At 45.1% G+C, this 15,846-nt stretch overlaps 1 protein-coding gene across 1 annotated transcript in view; it reads left to right on the top strand.

The window, feature by feature from the left end:
* Window positions 1-2,905: 2,905 nt before the first annotated feature.
* ESS2 (ess-2 spliceosome associated protein) overlaps window positions 2,906-15,846 on the top strand; it is a 33,207-nt gene continuing 20,266 nt past the window's right edge. The window contains exons 1-2 of the mRNA XM_085633464.1: window positions 2,906-3,258; window positions 12,720-12,888. Coding sequence (XP_085489590.1) covers window positions 3,112-3,258; window positions 12,720-12,888 — 316 coding nt within the window. The 5' untranslated portion in view covers window positions 2,906-3,111. The remainder of the gene's footprint in view (window positions 3,259-12,719; window positions 12,889-15,846) is intronic.

The following is a 15,846-nucleotide window of genomic DNA, read 5'->3' on the forward strand; positions in this document are numbered from 1 at the left end:
GCCACGATGTCGTCCATCATAGGGGTGATATGCTGCTCCCTCTTCACTGCTGTGTTGGGCAGCCGCATATCCACACAGAGTCTTATGGCCCCCTGTTGCTTAGGCTTGGGTGCCACGACCAACGGGGACACCCAGGGGGTGGGGCCAGACACCTTCTCAATAACGTCCAGCTCTTCGAGCTTTCGCAGCTCCTCTTCCACTTGAGGGCGTAGATTAAACGGCACCCTCCGGTGCCTGAGGGCCACCGGCCATACAGACTGATCTATGTGCAGCTTGAATCTCTTGCCCTTGAGTTTCCCCAGGCCGGTGAAGAGTGTAGGGAACTCTTTGAGTATGTCTTCGGCGTGGGACTCGTGAATCTGGTTTGCAAAGAACACTAGACCTAGGTCTTCCGCCGTATGACAGCTGAGCAGAGTCCCATTCTTCCCTTCCGTGACATGAAACTGTGTCTGAGTGGAGTACTCCCCGCTGGCGATGGTGGCGCTGATGACGCCATATGTATATATGCGCGCCCTGGATGGCGTTAGGGGGGGTCGCGGTGACAGCCGGTCATATTGATCAGAGTCCATCAAATTGACCGAGGCCCCAGTGTCTATGAGGGCTTGTATCTTCGTGTCTCCCACCGGGACTGAACACATGGGCGGCGGCCTTCGCCGGGAGCCTGTCCGGCTGACGTACGATACCACAAAGACCTTGTCGTCTTCGTCTTCATATATTGGGGGCCGCGGCTGTGGCTGGAGGTCCTGGTTCGGCAGCGGATCTTCATGCGAGATCTGGCGCACTTGCTGTGGCCCGAACCTGGGTCTCGACGACGGCTGTCGGAATCGCCCGCCCCGGCACACTCGGGCATAGTGATTCATCCTTCCACAGCGGGAGCACGCCTTCCCTTTCGCCCCGCAGACGGCCGTTGCTGGGTGGTCATCTCCGCAGTACCCACACGACCCTCCTTGTGCGGGTTTCGGCGCTTGGCGGGGTGTAGCGGGACGTCGCTGGATCACCTCCACCTTTTCTTCCTTAATGGGTGTGCTCTTGAACCCCGACCCCGTAGACACGGGGGCGTGTAGGGCGCCTCCATTTCTTCCGCCCGGGCATCGGACAACTCATCGGACCGGGCAAGCACGAGGATCTCATCCAGCGAGATTCCTGGCTGCCGGAGGATCAGCTTGCGTAGGAGCTTGTAGCGACAGCCTAGGATGATCTGGTCCCTTATCTCCACTCTTTGGTCCATGAAGGGGCACGTGCTGGCCAGCCGGCGCAGCCGCGCGTAGAACATGTTGACGGATTCCGTGTCGGTCTGCCACGCCCTCCGGAACTTAAACTTCTCGAAATCCGTGTTGAGCTGTGGGTCAAAATGTGCATTCAGCGCAGCAACCGCTGCGTCGTAATCATCGTCGTTCCCTGTGTTGGGAAGCGTGTCGAATAAGTCGTAGATTTCGGCCCCGCCATAGTAAATGAGTAGTGACCGTTTAACTGTCCCATCAGTGTCCCGGGTCCCTTTAAAATAGTGGTTTAATCGCCCTACCCAAGTCTCCACCTTGGCGCAGCTGTGGCCGGATCCGAGGTCTCACTAAACGGTGGCAGCGGTGCTACTGCGGTGTGGGTGACCACTGGTGGCGGCGGTGGGTTGTTGCCTGCGTCTTGATTGGACCCACCCGCTTGCGGTGCGCCTGCACCTGCCGCAGTCACCGTGGACATCGTGCGGCTGTACTGGGCGTGGCTTGTTGCTATCCACCTGTTTTTCTTTGAATGGTGCTTTATTGTCCACTCTCCCCCTCACTTGTGGATCGATCAGCCTTATTATGTCCCAAATTTGCTTCACTCGGTGCGAGCGAGCAACCAGGCAGGCAGGATCAGGACAGCTCTCCCAAGGCCCCCTCCTGGAGATCGGCCGAGTCAGCCGGGAGCCAGCGCGAGGAGAGGCACCCACGTGGACCACAGCGCTGGGGGCAGGAAGCAGAGGAGGGCACGGGGGCGTCCGGGCAGCCACTCACCCCTCAGATGGCGCGCAGCGCCACAGGCCACAGATTCTTAGCCGGCAGCATGCGAGTGGGGCTCCGCACGCGCCGGGCTTGCCGACGTGCACATGAGGGCGCGACCAGCCTCGTCGCCAGTATAGCGCGGTGCGGCCGTGGGTCGCAGTTACTGTCGCGACGCGCAGTAAAGGACACTCGCACACCAGTATACTGTTCTGGACTGGAAGACCACGTGCAGTCCCGCCCACGTTTATTTATCCCCTCGGGACGAGCCCGCCCCTAGGGGTGTAGGGATGCATGTATGGTGCAACATTGTCCAGGAGAGTCCGGGTGGCTCTCTACAACAACTACCGTTTAACTCTAAATCAGGTCCCATATAGTTTAACCATTTATAGCACAAAAAAGAATTGTATTTTGGAATTTAAATAATTGGTATCCTTATAGTTGTAAGCAAAGTCAATAGTACTTAGGTTATCAACTTTAGAAGTCTTAAAACGTTGAGACAGCACAGACGCACTTTGAAACCGGGTCCTAAAGGATACACAAAGGCATCTACAGTTCACTGAGCAACTGTATCCACTGCTTCATTTCCATTAGAGATCACTGGATCAGCAAAGAGTCAATTTTATTTATTGGTTAATGGATTTATAGTTTAATTGTATTACTGTTTTATGATGTATTGGTCTAATGTTAATTTTGCTTATTTAAGTTTTTTATTTTATTATTTTGATTTAATTTAATGGTACTGTTTAAAATGCATAAATATTTACTTTTACACTTTTACTTTTCGTAACATCCCAATTATTTGACCAATCTCCCACCACTGACAGCGCTGAGAAAATGAGGGTGATACTACAAATCCCACCAGGCTTAGTCACTGAAGCCGGCAACGCCCAGTCTGTAATGACAGCGCTAGGGATCAAGGGATTTGTAGTTGGTTGCTTGATTTGGAGCCCTCGGGAAGGAAAGATGACCGGTTTATCTCCCGTTCCATGTCGCAGTTCGGTCTCCCTCCCCAGACGCGTGCCGTCGGGGCTGTAGAAGTGTTGGACCCGCCCCCTCCCGGTCCGTACGACTCACTTCTATCGCTTTTCCGCGCGCCAGGCCTAGCACCTGCCTGGATCCCCGGCCTCGCGTGATGGAGCTCACCGGCTCCACTGGCGCCTCCGGATGCCTGTCCCTGGTGGCTGTTAAGGCAACGGACTCGACGGTGGCCGTGAGGGGGCAGGAGCAGAAGACGACTCGGGACAATAAGAAGGTGCTGAACGAGGAGAGTTACATCGAGGTGAGTGTGGGGAAGGCAGCAGCCTGGAAGCACAGGCAGAGTCCAGAGCACTGCCTGGCAGGGCTTGGGGTGTCCTGGGGACATGTAGCGTGAGACCCCCGCCGTGACCGGAAGAGCATCTGCTGCCCCAAGGAGAGACTGCCGTTAGCAGGTAGACAGCAGAGCCACAGGAAGCCAGCATCTCCAGAGACAAGCACTATAGGATCGCCACAGAAAGAGTAAACACCTCCTGCCCCCAAGAGACATTATCATCGTTACAAGAGGGACGTTCTCTCCTTGTCAGAACTGAGCACCCCGAGACCTGACAGAGGCAGCTGAGCGCCACAGTGGTAGTCCAAGGGCATGCATGCTGAGACCATCACCTTCCAGCTAAGAGAAAACTCATAGAGGCAACCGCCAAACGAGCGCCACCAGACGCAGGGGTAATACTTAGGACCCTCCACTCACCTACCCCCCTCTCCCTCCCTCAAAGGGAGACCTTACAGGGGCAACCGCAGTCACAGGGTAACTCAGGGGCATGCACCGTGACACCATCACCTTCCCCCTCTACGGGAACATTCACAGGGGCAGCTGCGCACCTGCGGCCAGAGGGTTAATCTACATGACCTGCCCTGTATGCAGGAGAGGTAAGAACAAAAAGAGAGTGAGGAAAAAAAGAGAGCAAACTTTTCCTCTTCCCCAATAACTTTAGCAAAACAAAGTGGACAAGTTTTTTTGGGTGATTTAGAGCAAACGTTTTTCGCTGTCACCTATTGAGAAACTTGGAAGGAGAGTACACAACTGTTGTAGGAAAACCCCTCACCCACCTACCTAGTAGGTGGCATGCTTCATCATTGGGGCCCAACTGGATTGCCTAGTGCAACCCAGCTGTGCTGCGACGCCTGAGTTACAGCGGAGCTGGATGTTTGAAGTGGAACAGAAAGTGACGTGCTATGTGAGGTGTAGCTAAGGGTTAAAAATGTCTCTGAGAAATGCCCTTTTAGGAAAACATTTTATTAGAAGGGTCCCAGGACATGAGTTAAAAATATATACGGGATCTCTACTAAGGAATATTATTTTCCTTGGTATCCCTTGTAAATAAGGTCTACTAGTTTCAGCCTCAACTAAATTCATGTTGTATGTAGTTCACTCGTACGTCTCCAGTATACCGTGATAGCCATTGCGATTGTCACCATATGTCACAAAGAAGTAGAGTGTGTCGCATTTAGCAAGTAATTGTACAAAACACGCATACATTACTGATAGACGATAGAGGTTATGAGCACCAAGTGCCCTAGTATACTGCGCTATTGATTCACTTTATCTTTACCCACTTATGGATTCCCCGTGTATATCTACACCATTGGGGCACATTGTAGCCACGCAAGTCTTTTCTAGTGGTCATGCATGCCCACCATGCCACAAGCATTATACAACCGGCTACAAGTAAAAAGGAGCATGCATTCAATAGAAATGCATGTAAACAACTGTTTTATGTGTCCTTACTAATTAACCTTTCATTTACAGGTACTCTCAATGGAGGTATTGTGAGTAAATCGCCATTACCCACTACACTCACAGCACACTTTAGGGTGTGTGCTGATATCTACACTTCACCTGGCCTTTACTATTTTTTGCGGCCATTCACCATTTTTTCGGTCCTGACGAAAGCCTCCAGAACCATCTAGTAGGCTGAAACTAGTAGACCTTATTTACAAGGGATACCAAGGAAAATAATATTCCTTAGTAGAGATCCCGTATATATTTTTAACTCATGTCCTGGGACCCTTCTAATAAAAACTTTTCCTAAAAGGGCATTTCTCAGAGACATTTTTAACCCATAGCTACACCTCACATAGCACGTCACTTTCTGTTCCACTTCAAACATCCAGCTCCGCTGTAACTCAGGTGTCGCAGCACAGCTGGGTTGCACTAGGCAATCCAGTTGGGCCCCAATGATGAAGCATGCCACCTACTAGGTAGGTGGGTGAGGGGTTTTCCTACAACAGTTGTGTACTCTCCTTCCAAGTTTCTCAATAGGTGACAGCGAAAAACTGTATGCAGGAGAGACACAAATGATGGAAGGAATGAGGAACAAATCAAACATTCACCCCCCCAGTCAAGAGATCTAGGTATAAATCCATCGTTCTTTTGTTCCCCATGCCATCCCAGTTTAGATCCAGCCATAAGCAAATCAATGTTGACGCTGCTTCCCCTGGGAACAGTCCAGCCCGAACTGCCAAGCCAGGTCCTCCCTGGACCAGAAACAAGCAGTACTGTATGCAGGGCATTCCCTCTAACCCTTTCCCTTCCAAGGAAGACGTTATGGGCAGCTGAGCACTCCCAGCACTGCGAGTCCCTTGTTCTTGTACGCAGAGACCTCCCGTTAAACCTTTCCGTCCCATGAGATGTCCGAAGACCTCACAGTAGCAGCCAACACCCAGCCACTGGAGTGATAACCGGACGTGTTCTCTGACACCTTCATATTTGTTGGCAAAACTCTTCCCTATTCCCTCTACTATAACAAGGGAGAGTACAGCAGGCTGGCCACCATCACATACAGAGCAGAACACCCAGTTTGACTGGGGTAACCCTTGACATGTACTGCAAGGCCTATTTATGTTTTTGAAGTTTCATATAGAGCGGACCACAGTTGATGTCAGCACGCTTTACATTGGAGCGAGGCTAGACTATACATAAATAGAGATAGAAGCAGATTGTGATTTACATTATAAGCCTAAACGTCCCCTCATACAAATTCTAATTTGCACTTTATTCTGTACTTTAGAAGCACGGTTGTAGCTGAGATTTATCCGTTTCATGTTCGTATTTATTCGTGCGAACCATCTCTGGCAGCACTTTAATGAACATTCGTAGACTATACCTTCTTATAGGTGATGTATTTTAACCTGTATGAGTTAATTATCCCAGCTGATTTAAGTCTCATGTGTTTACATTAAGTGTTTTACATGTTTTATCATGATTGCATTTTAAGAATTACCTTAACGAAATATGCCTAAATGCTATGTTGTTATGCACTTTAATGGACTTGTGTCTAAATAAAGTATTTATAATCCTAATCCTAGTTTACATTATGAGATTCAGTCGTACAGATAATACTTGTCATAGAACAGATTGAGAAGTAAGGCAGCAAAAACTGTGTTAGAAAACAATTAGTTAGGAACAGGAGTGCTTTCATTTTTCTGTTGAGCGAAGTGTTTGAAGGGGAATCGTCATCTCTAGAGGAATATTATTCAGCATCTCGGGTGCTGCCCTAGACAATAACTATTGTAGAGTTTTTTTTCTTTGCTTAATTTCCTTGCATCTGTAATTTTTGTTTTCCACTTGGATATGTAGTTTATTCACTATGTAATTTGGGGCGTTGTAGTGTACACGCTTTGTTATACATGCCGTCCTAAGTATCCTTTGATTGACTAAAGGGTGCCATTTGAGGGACCTCGTGATTTATTGCCTTGCAGTGCTGAATTAAGAGGCACCAGCCTAGATTTAGAAAAACTGGTGAACAGGGCCATTCCATAGTCTAGTCCGTAGATAACGAATAAGTGGAATACTGTATGAAGATCAGTTCATGGTGCACAATTGCCATTGAGTATTTTTCACTATGTTGATATGACATATCAACAAGATTCTTTGAGTAGAAAAGCCCAAGAACTTGGCTTAATTTAATAACATTGTCCTAATTCCTAAAGGGGTTTGTTTAGTTTCCATTCATGTACAGCTGTCATTTTGTCGTTTGATAAATATAAAAAGTCCTTATTACAAGGGAGAGCACCCAGAAGGCAGAACACCATCATCACATACTGAGTAGAATGCCCCCAGAGACAAGAGTACTACGGGGCATGTACTGTTAGACCATCGTCCTCGCAAGCGGACGGACCAACAACAGACCATCAGTATATGTTGTGTTGAGCTCCCGGGGAACATGCACAGTTTGATCATCATTATTACAGGGAAAGCTCTCCCACAGGTAGCTGTGGGACATGCAGCGTGAGATTGTAAACATAATCAATGGTAATTCAGGGACACTGGGAAGCCATCACTACACTATAATAATTATCATAAGGAGATTGTGCACCACACATGCAGGAGGCACTCTGAGAATATATACTGTGAGAGCCACCGTCAACATTGGGAGAGCATCGGCAAGAGAGACAGTTATTTTCACAGATAGGGCACCACCACGGACAAGGATAACTTTGCACATGAATTTGAAACCATCGTAATTGCCGGGTGATGCACAATGGGGTCATGCAGTATAAGCTTATCGTTTGGATAGCTCTCCTTCAGAGAGGGATAACCCTGGAGACATGCACTGGGAGCCCATCATCACAATGTTAGCACAGGAAAAAAGAGACAGCATTGCATGGGCATTGAAACCATGAAGGTGATCAGAGCAGCTCTATAGACCGCTATAGCCTCATGGAGTGGTATAACTCTAGGTACATGCATTGTGAGGTCATTATCATAGGGAGCACAGAGTGCCCCCAAAGGAAACACTCTAGGAGCTGTATAGTCTTAGACTTGGCCTCCAGAGGCTGATAAATAAACTCAATGAGTATACCGCATCAAACTCTAAATTAACCGAACAAAATTCATAATCTTTGGAAAGAGAGTAAAAAAACTTGACACATGGTTGATTGATGGGGAATACATCAAAAACGTCACAGCATATAAGTCATAGGTGTCTGGATTGATTCCAGAGACACTATGTGCAGCAAAAATAATTCATCAAAACTAAAGCCTACACTCCACTATCAGCAGGCATAACCTCATCCAAAAATCTTTGGGCTTACAGCTTGGACCCAATTCTTCAAGCTATGGAGGCAAAACTCCGACCAAACAATAACATACTGAAGTGAAATAATGCTTGGAGCAATGCCAAGCTTTTGGATGCTTTGGTAGCAAAAGCCAACAAATCCACCTTCCGTTTCCCAAAAATGGCCACCCTGGCAGAGGTTCGGATTAAATGTGGCCTGTTAAAATAGTCAGATGCCTGACAGGGCACTTTCCTTGAGCTTTATCATAAATTGAGAGCATCAAATGAGACCACGCTAGGCAAACTCAAATGGTAAGAAATAACTGGCCAAAGTAGAAATTAGTCAACCGCCTTTATCTGGAAGGAGAGCTCCAGAAACTGCATGTATGGGAAGTATGCAATCTACATGTTAGCCAAACCGAATTAAAAAAGGTGGTGAAAGTGAGCGTCAGGCGGTTGAGAAGACTTATGACAAAAATGGAGCAAATACAGCACCCCTATGCCTACACGGTGATGAACACCAAAATGATCCAGGGAAGTCATCATACCTGAGGATCAACTAGTCAAAATATATAAAAAGTAATTTCACCGCATTCCGGCTGGGGGCCCTGCCAACAATTGATTTTGTCCTGAAATGGCAAAAACAAGCCTTCAACAACACCCCTAGAGGCCTGCAGACTTTTACTGTGCAAATCATTTAACAACCTGAAGGGGCAGGCATGAGTGCCTGAGAGAGAGATTGTGGGTGAATGGAATGTTTGTGTGTGTGTGGGTGTCAGTTGGAGATGGGCTGAGCAGCATTGAGGCTGCTCCTGGTGGGACTCTCATCCTGGAAACATCTTACCTATTGTTGGGAGAAGAGTTTTGCTTGCTTACTTTACGTGCATTTACTTAGGTGATCTCAGATTGCTTCTTGCTTTACTTACGAGATTTCAGATTGCGTCTTGCTTTGGTCTGCATTGCATTGTTACTCCCTTGGGTGTCAAGGTTTCCTTTGCTCGGTTTGCGTTTTCCCCTCGCATGTCAGGGTTGCGTTGGGAGTCCTGTTGGTTCTGTGTGAAGCCCCTTACACACATCACACCCCAATTTGTCGTTGGGGGAAGTTTGCTACAGGTGTGCTTGTTACTTTGTTCTGTGTGGATATTTTCCACACACCTGCTTACTTTTTTTTTTTTTTATTACTGGTTAGTGTCCTTTCACACTTTTATTGTTTGATTCTCTTATGCTTTGTGTGTTTGCCTGGCCAGCTTTCACGATTTAGGTACTTGGTTTGGTATGTAGTGTGTGGTGTGGGAGTGTTTGGTTGTTGTGAAATAGAAAGGAGGATGGTGTGCATGAATCTTTGTACTTGTGTTCTGTTACCCCTCCTTAATTCTCCAATGCTTTAGTAATTTGTCTTCTTTTTGTATATCTTGCAATGTGTAAAATGCCTGTGAACATTCTTTCTTTTACATTGCAAAGAAAGGGGATGTGTTATACTGCTGCTGCTCAGCCTGAGTGCTTGAGAGAGAGAATGTGGGTGAATGGAATGTTTGTGTGTGAGTGTCAGTTGGAGATGGGCTGAGCAGCAGTGAGGCTGCTCCTGGTGGGGCTCTCATCCTGGAAACATCTTACCTACAATAAATCTACATGGAAACTTACCTGGACTACTTATCTTATTTACAACACACACCCCACATGGAGGGTGTACAGTAATGACACACAATGCCTTGGCGGAGGGTAGCCACTCGGCACAGCAGCTACCCAGAGTAATAAACCAAAAGACTATCTTCAGGAGGGGCAGACGCCTTGTGTGAACTACAGTGACAAACTAAACAAATGTCTCCAGGGAGGGCAGCTAGGAAGTACTGGGGCAAACCACAGTGACAGTGAGGGCAGTTAAGAAGTACTGGGGCAAACCACAGTGAGGGCAGTTAAGAAGTACTGAGGCAAACCACAGTAATAAGGAGGGCAGATAAGAAGTACTGGGGCAAACCACAGTGACAAGGAAGGCAGGTAACACGTTCTGGGGCAAACCACAGCGACAGTGAGGGCAGTTAAGAAGTACTGAGGCAAACCACAGTAACAAGGAAGGCAGGTAACACGTTCTGGGACAAATCACAGTGACAAGTAGGGCAGGTAAGAAGTATTGGGACAGACCACAGTGACAAGCAGGGAAGCCATGAGGTCCTGAGGCAAACTAAAAGACCGTCTTTGGGGGAAGAGGAAAGGGAAGTGACAGTGGGTCAATGGAAGGTGATAAAGAAAAGGTTGTCTTGAAGGAGAGCAGCTGTTGGGTGCAGGGGCAATGCTTACGGCAGAAGAGAGCAACTGAAGTAAGTTCCTGTGAAGGCATTGGTTGTAATAAGTATTTTAGTATGATTAGTTATTGCAACTGTCGATAATGTGAGCAATTAAATGTATTTGGCTTGCTTTAGCATTCATTGCAGGCCTGAATACAGTGGTGTAATTAGTTACTGTGGTTCCAGGAGTCCTGAGTTATAACTGGGGTTTCCAAGTTTATGGGATTCATGTTTTAAACATTTTCATTTGTATTTATCCCAAATTATTTTTAGCCCCTCAGTCTTTTGACTTTGTATACATATTTGTTGCTTTGTAAGAGAAAGTGAAGTTGTAAGTAGTATATCTTCCCATTCAGCTCATAAATGTATACTAACAATTAGATGCTTATCGGGGTTTAACCCGTTGCATGCCGTCACAGTGGGCGTGTGCGGAGGACGGCCGGGGGCCGTCCGAAACACGCCCACTCATTAATATGCCCGCACCGCGGCGGAATTCGCGCCGCGGTCAAGGGTTAATAGTTGTGTATAAAGCACACTCATCAGAAAACATTAGAATTGTAGTACAGTTACCTACACACCTGCCACTATTTAGGGAACGCCCCCACGCCTTTTTTTAATTGTCTGGCCTGCACCTGTGCACATTGTCAACTTGAAGAGCCACTGAAAAAAATACTTGTGTTCTGGGGTTTGCCTTTTTGTTTTAGATATAAATAGAGCAGGGGTGTGGAATTTAATAAAATATCTACTTGTCTATGGGGCCGGTTGCCTCATAAATCTATATGTCTTGTAACAAAATCAACTTGTCCCTTTTGTGCCATGTAGTGTGGCGACAAATTATGGCAGCAATCTCATTATATAAGAGCTCTGAAATAGCCTCTCTGATTATGTCTGATTATGTTGGGGGAAAAAGTGGTTGGAGGGAAAGTGAACTTGCAAACACTCAAATTTTCGCATGGGCAAATCTACACCTGCAAATTTGCTCATGCTAAAATGCAGTTCATAAATATTTTCTAGGAGCACTATTTCTTGGCCTACTTCTGTAAAGTCTTGTGAATTAATGAAAGCCGTATATCTGCACCTAATGCAAGGACATGGGTGCACTTTTGAGACTTTATTTAATAATTGGGCCCCTAATTCGGTCTGGTGCTAACTACTACCTTTTGTGTTTATAAAAATTCTGTCTCTCTCTATCGGCTAGCTTCACTGTGAGTGGCAGCATTCTGATCTTTGACAAGGAGCTTACTGACACAGTCGTTTTGTTCAGTGCCAGGAATTACTGTGGCAATGTTTTCATTTTAAGACCAAAACATTTTTGCTTTTTCCAATATTTGTTATAATAGTGAGGGCCCGGCAGCTCCTACACCAATAAGGTTTTACAAAAACCATGCAGAACAAGTTACGCATTGACAAAACCAAAAGGCTGTCCAACAATTTCAGACCGATCGGCTTTACCATTGCTTGTTTATTTTTGTTTCCCATAACCATACTCAAACTGGTTACACTGATTGTCCATTATGAATATTTTTGGGAAATACTTGTATACATCAACACGTTACTTAATGATGCTGCAAAGAAATGGTACCTGACATTTTACAGTAGTTTAGCTAAATGTTTTTGCATTTTTTTTTGTGAACATTTTATTTTGAAAGCAAAGAATCATCAATCTTGGTTTCAAGCATCTGCAAATATTTGCATCTAATCAGAAAGCATTCTGGGAGCATTATACATAGCCTCATATTGCTAAACATTGAAAACGTGTGTACACATTTTTATACTGGAATCACTGTCAGTAGTGGTGCAGTCTGCGCTTACAACGTTTACTTGGCGTGCTCACTCTAATAATAAAAGCTTTGCGTTAATGAACCATACATACAAGTATGAACAGCATTAACACAGATGCAAATATTACCTTAACTGAAGGCAATGCCTTTCTCTGATCAATAATGTGGTATGGTAATTGGGAGCTAAAGGTTTTGTTCTGTAGATGGTTGGGCCTACTTGTCCCAAGGACAAAATACACATAAAAACGGGCTATAGGAATATCACATCCCTGTAGAGGCAGGTAAACAGGGGTGCATGTAAAAAAGAAAACTGTAATCCTTGTAAATAAGTCAAGCTTTGCAGACGTACTAAATTCTATGATTTGCTTCCTGTGTCACATTTATCTTGTCTATCCACAAAATGGAGGTCGCATAAAATTAAGTGCTATAAAAAGCTGAGCACTAGCACGGGGTTGCTGTTAAGTGACATCCTTCAGCAATGACCGCATTCAATCCTAGTGATGTCATCAAGCTGGGTCATAATCCACCTGGGTATATGACTGTGTCGCAGCTTCATCATAGATTAAAAGATGTGTATTGCCCAATCAATATCATGACAGTGACTGTTACAATGTGTGTGTTTTTTTTGTTTACTATGAACAGAGCGTGCAGAAGATTATCCAGCGAGATTTCTTCCCAGATGTTGAGAAATTGCGAGCTCAGAATGAATATCTGGATGCCGAAGAGTGTGGAGACTTGGAAAAAATGCGACAAATTGCCATCAAGTTTGGTTCATCGCTCGGGAGGATTTCCAGAGATAGCCCAGCCCCATGTAAGCATAGCTTTTAGCATCTAACAGAAGCCTGAACTTCACACCCATGACCTTTCTCCCATCATGCTTTTCCACCCTCTGCAAAAAAAGCAATTGGGATTTTTCAAAATGAATTTGTAAGCTAACTCATATGAGCCATGTGTTCCACCCTGCCCTTGTACTGCATGCGTCATTGCGAAGCCTGCATTTGAGTCCAAATCACTAGCAATCGAGAAACTCCACAGGGAGCAATGATCCTGCCCACACACTACCAAAGCGCCTGTCTGGGGGCTGATATAAAGACAGAGAGAATGACGATTCTTATAGGTTTACTGAATAAAGAATCAAGATTTTATTAAAGACGAGGAGGCTAGCTTTATGCATGACATTTTATTCACTCCTTCCGAGCAGCAAACCATTAAAAGCTTCCAAATAAAAAGTAAAACATCACAATGAGAAATGGAATGTTCTGTCCAATATATACTCTGTGCCTCCATCTCTCTCCTTTTTTGTTTGTTCTTCCTTTTGAACACTCTTGTATTATCTTTCATATCGACTCTATCTGCAAAAATGAAATCGCAATATGAAACCAAAAGATAAACTTAATGACAACCAAACCAACTTATAGCAGTAAACCGAACCATAAAATGATCATATAACCCCTACCCTTAATCCCCTTTGAAGGGCAGGGTGGGTGGGATAATGCTAGCTTCCTTGTCTTTGATAACATCTTGATTCTTTATTTAGTTAACCTATAAGAATTGTCATTTTATGTCAAGGCAGGAGGCTAGCGTTATGCATGTTCAAAGTCTTTCAAAAAGCATTTTGAAACGAGACCACAGCTTTAAAATAAAATGTCCTAAATGTTTCAGCAGGTGACCAATCAACTGCCTTCAAAATGTCCTCTAAACAACCACCCATCATACAGACCTTACTTGCCATAGCTCCTCTAACCGAATGAGCTGTAAACTTAGACACATCCACACAGCTTCATGCATAGCGGCTTTTACCCACCTTGCACCAGCAGCGTTTCTTACCGCTTTAAAAGGTTTCACATCAGAGATTATTAGCTGGTCAACCCCTGCACCTCTCTTATCCAACATCCTTGTCTCATACACCTTCAAACATCGTACCACACATAAATTAGGTGAAATATCAAATCTTGGATGAAAAGTAGATCCAGACATTGTTTTAGCTCGCTTACAAATCACAAAAACCATCTGGTTGAAAAAAATACATTGTGACACCTCCAAAGCCCTAGCATCCAAAACCCTTCGAAAAGAAATGAGCCACAGCAATGTAGCCAACTTCCAGATCAACTCTTTTACCTCCAAATGTTTGTTGCTTGGTCAACCTTCAAATAACGGCAAAACCAAACCCACATTTCACAAAGTCTGATACTTTGCAATAGATGGTCTCTTAAAAGGCATTCACTTCTCTCTACAGGCGAAAGGGCTTCTACCCACAGATACACCTTGTAACAATGAATGTCCTGCTGTCACAGCTGATCTATAAAACTTTACTGCCCTGTAAGACTTTCCCTTCTCAAACAGTTCTGCTAAAAAAACTTGCCATCTCAACATCATCTGCCTCCACGGGATCCAAATCCCTTTCTACGCACCAAAATAACCATATCTTCCTTGCTCTTCTATACTTCTTCCTTGTTCCTGGAGTAGTAGTAAACTAGAAGCTGATTCCAAAAGCCCTGTGAATCTTCCAGAATGCCTGATATTCTCCAAATTAGGAGGTTGAGAAAACCTAACTCTACCAAATGATGCTCCTCCTCCTCAATGCCTAATACCAGACCTCTGAATGATATTATCCAATATGTCTCCTCTACCGCTGACTCCATCACCGATGGAAACCAAGGTTGAATCTTCCAAAAAGGAGTTACTAGTACCAGCTGATAGATAACTCCTCCTCACCTGAACCAACACACTCTGACTCATCGAAAAAGGGTGCATAAGTATAACCTTTTTATTCCCCTCCAATCCTGCAAAAAAGCATCTCTCGCTCTGCCCCCAAGATCCAGCTTCCAACTCACATAATTTGGCAACTGATAAGTCAGTCTGGAAGCAAACAGATCTACCTCCAAATGACCCATCAACCTCAAGATCTTGTTGAAAACGTCCTCTCTCCATTTCCAATCACTGTAATCTATCACATTTCTGGAATTCCAATCCACTGCTACATTCTGCTTTTCAGGTAAGTACTCTGCTTTCAGGTCTATTTTGTGTTCCAAACAAAATTACCACATTTCCTTTGCTAACGCCGACAATCTGTTTGACCTGCTTCCTCCCAACTTGTTTATATATGAATCCGCTGTCAAATTGTCTGTCTTCAATTGCGCTGAACTCTCCTTCAAGTCTAAGGATAACAAACCTGCTTGCAGATCTAAACAATGTATATGTGCTATCTTCTCTTCCATAGACCATACTCCACCTGTCTCCTGACCTAAGCAGGATACTCCCCAACCTTGATTGCTTGCATCGGTCTTCAACACTAATTCTGGTTTCGCTCTAAATATTGTCCGACCGTTCCAGGCTTCCAAATTTTCCTTCCACCACACTAATTCCTCTATCGCATTTCTGCTCAGACAAACCATATCTCCGTACCATAAATCCTGTAAGTATCCCTGACTTGTCCTCGCTATTGGAACCGTGAAATAAGCATCTTTTAGATCTATTTTCATTATCCAATCTAAGTCCTGAAGCAAACCTCAATAATTGAATTTCTTCCATTTTGAAATGTCGGTACGTCACATACTGATTCAAATTCTGTAAGTTCATTACATGCCTCCAGCACTTGTCCTTCATTTCTACTAGGAATAAGGTATTCTGGAACACCATCTCGTTCAGCTGGGACGATTGGCATGGTTCCAAATCGTTCTCTATTATATAACCCTTTATTCCCTGTAATACCCAGGCGTCCTTCGTTATCAACTTTCATTGATCTCTGAAATACCTGATGAGATAAACC

This window comes from Triturus cristatus, chromosome 11, assembly GCF_964204655.1.
Source record: "Triturus cristatus chromosome 11, aTriCri1.1, whole genome shotgun sequence".
Taxonomy (NCBI): Eukaryota; Metazoa; Chordata; class Amphibia; order Caudata; family Salamandridae; genus Triturus; species Triturus cristatus.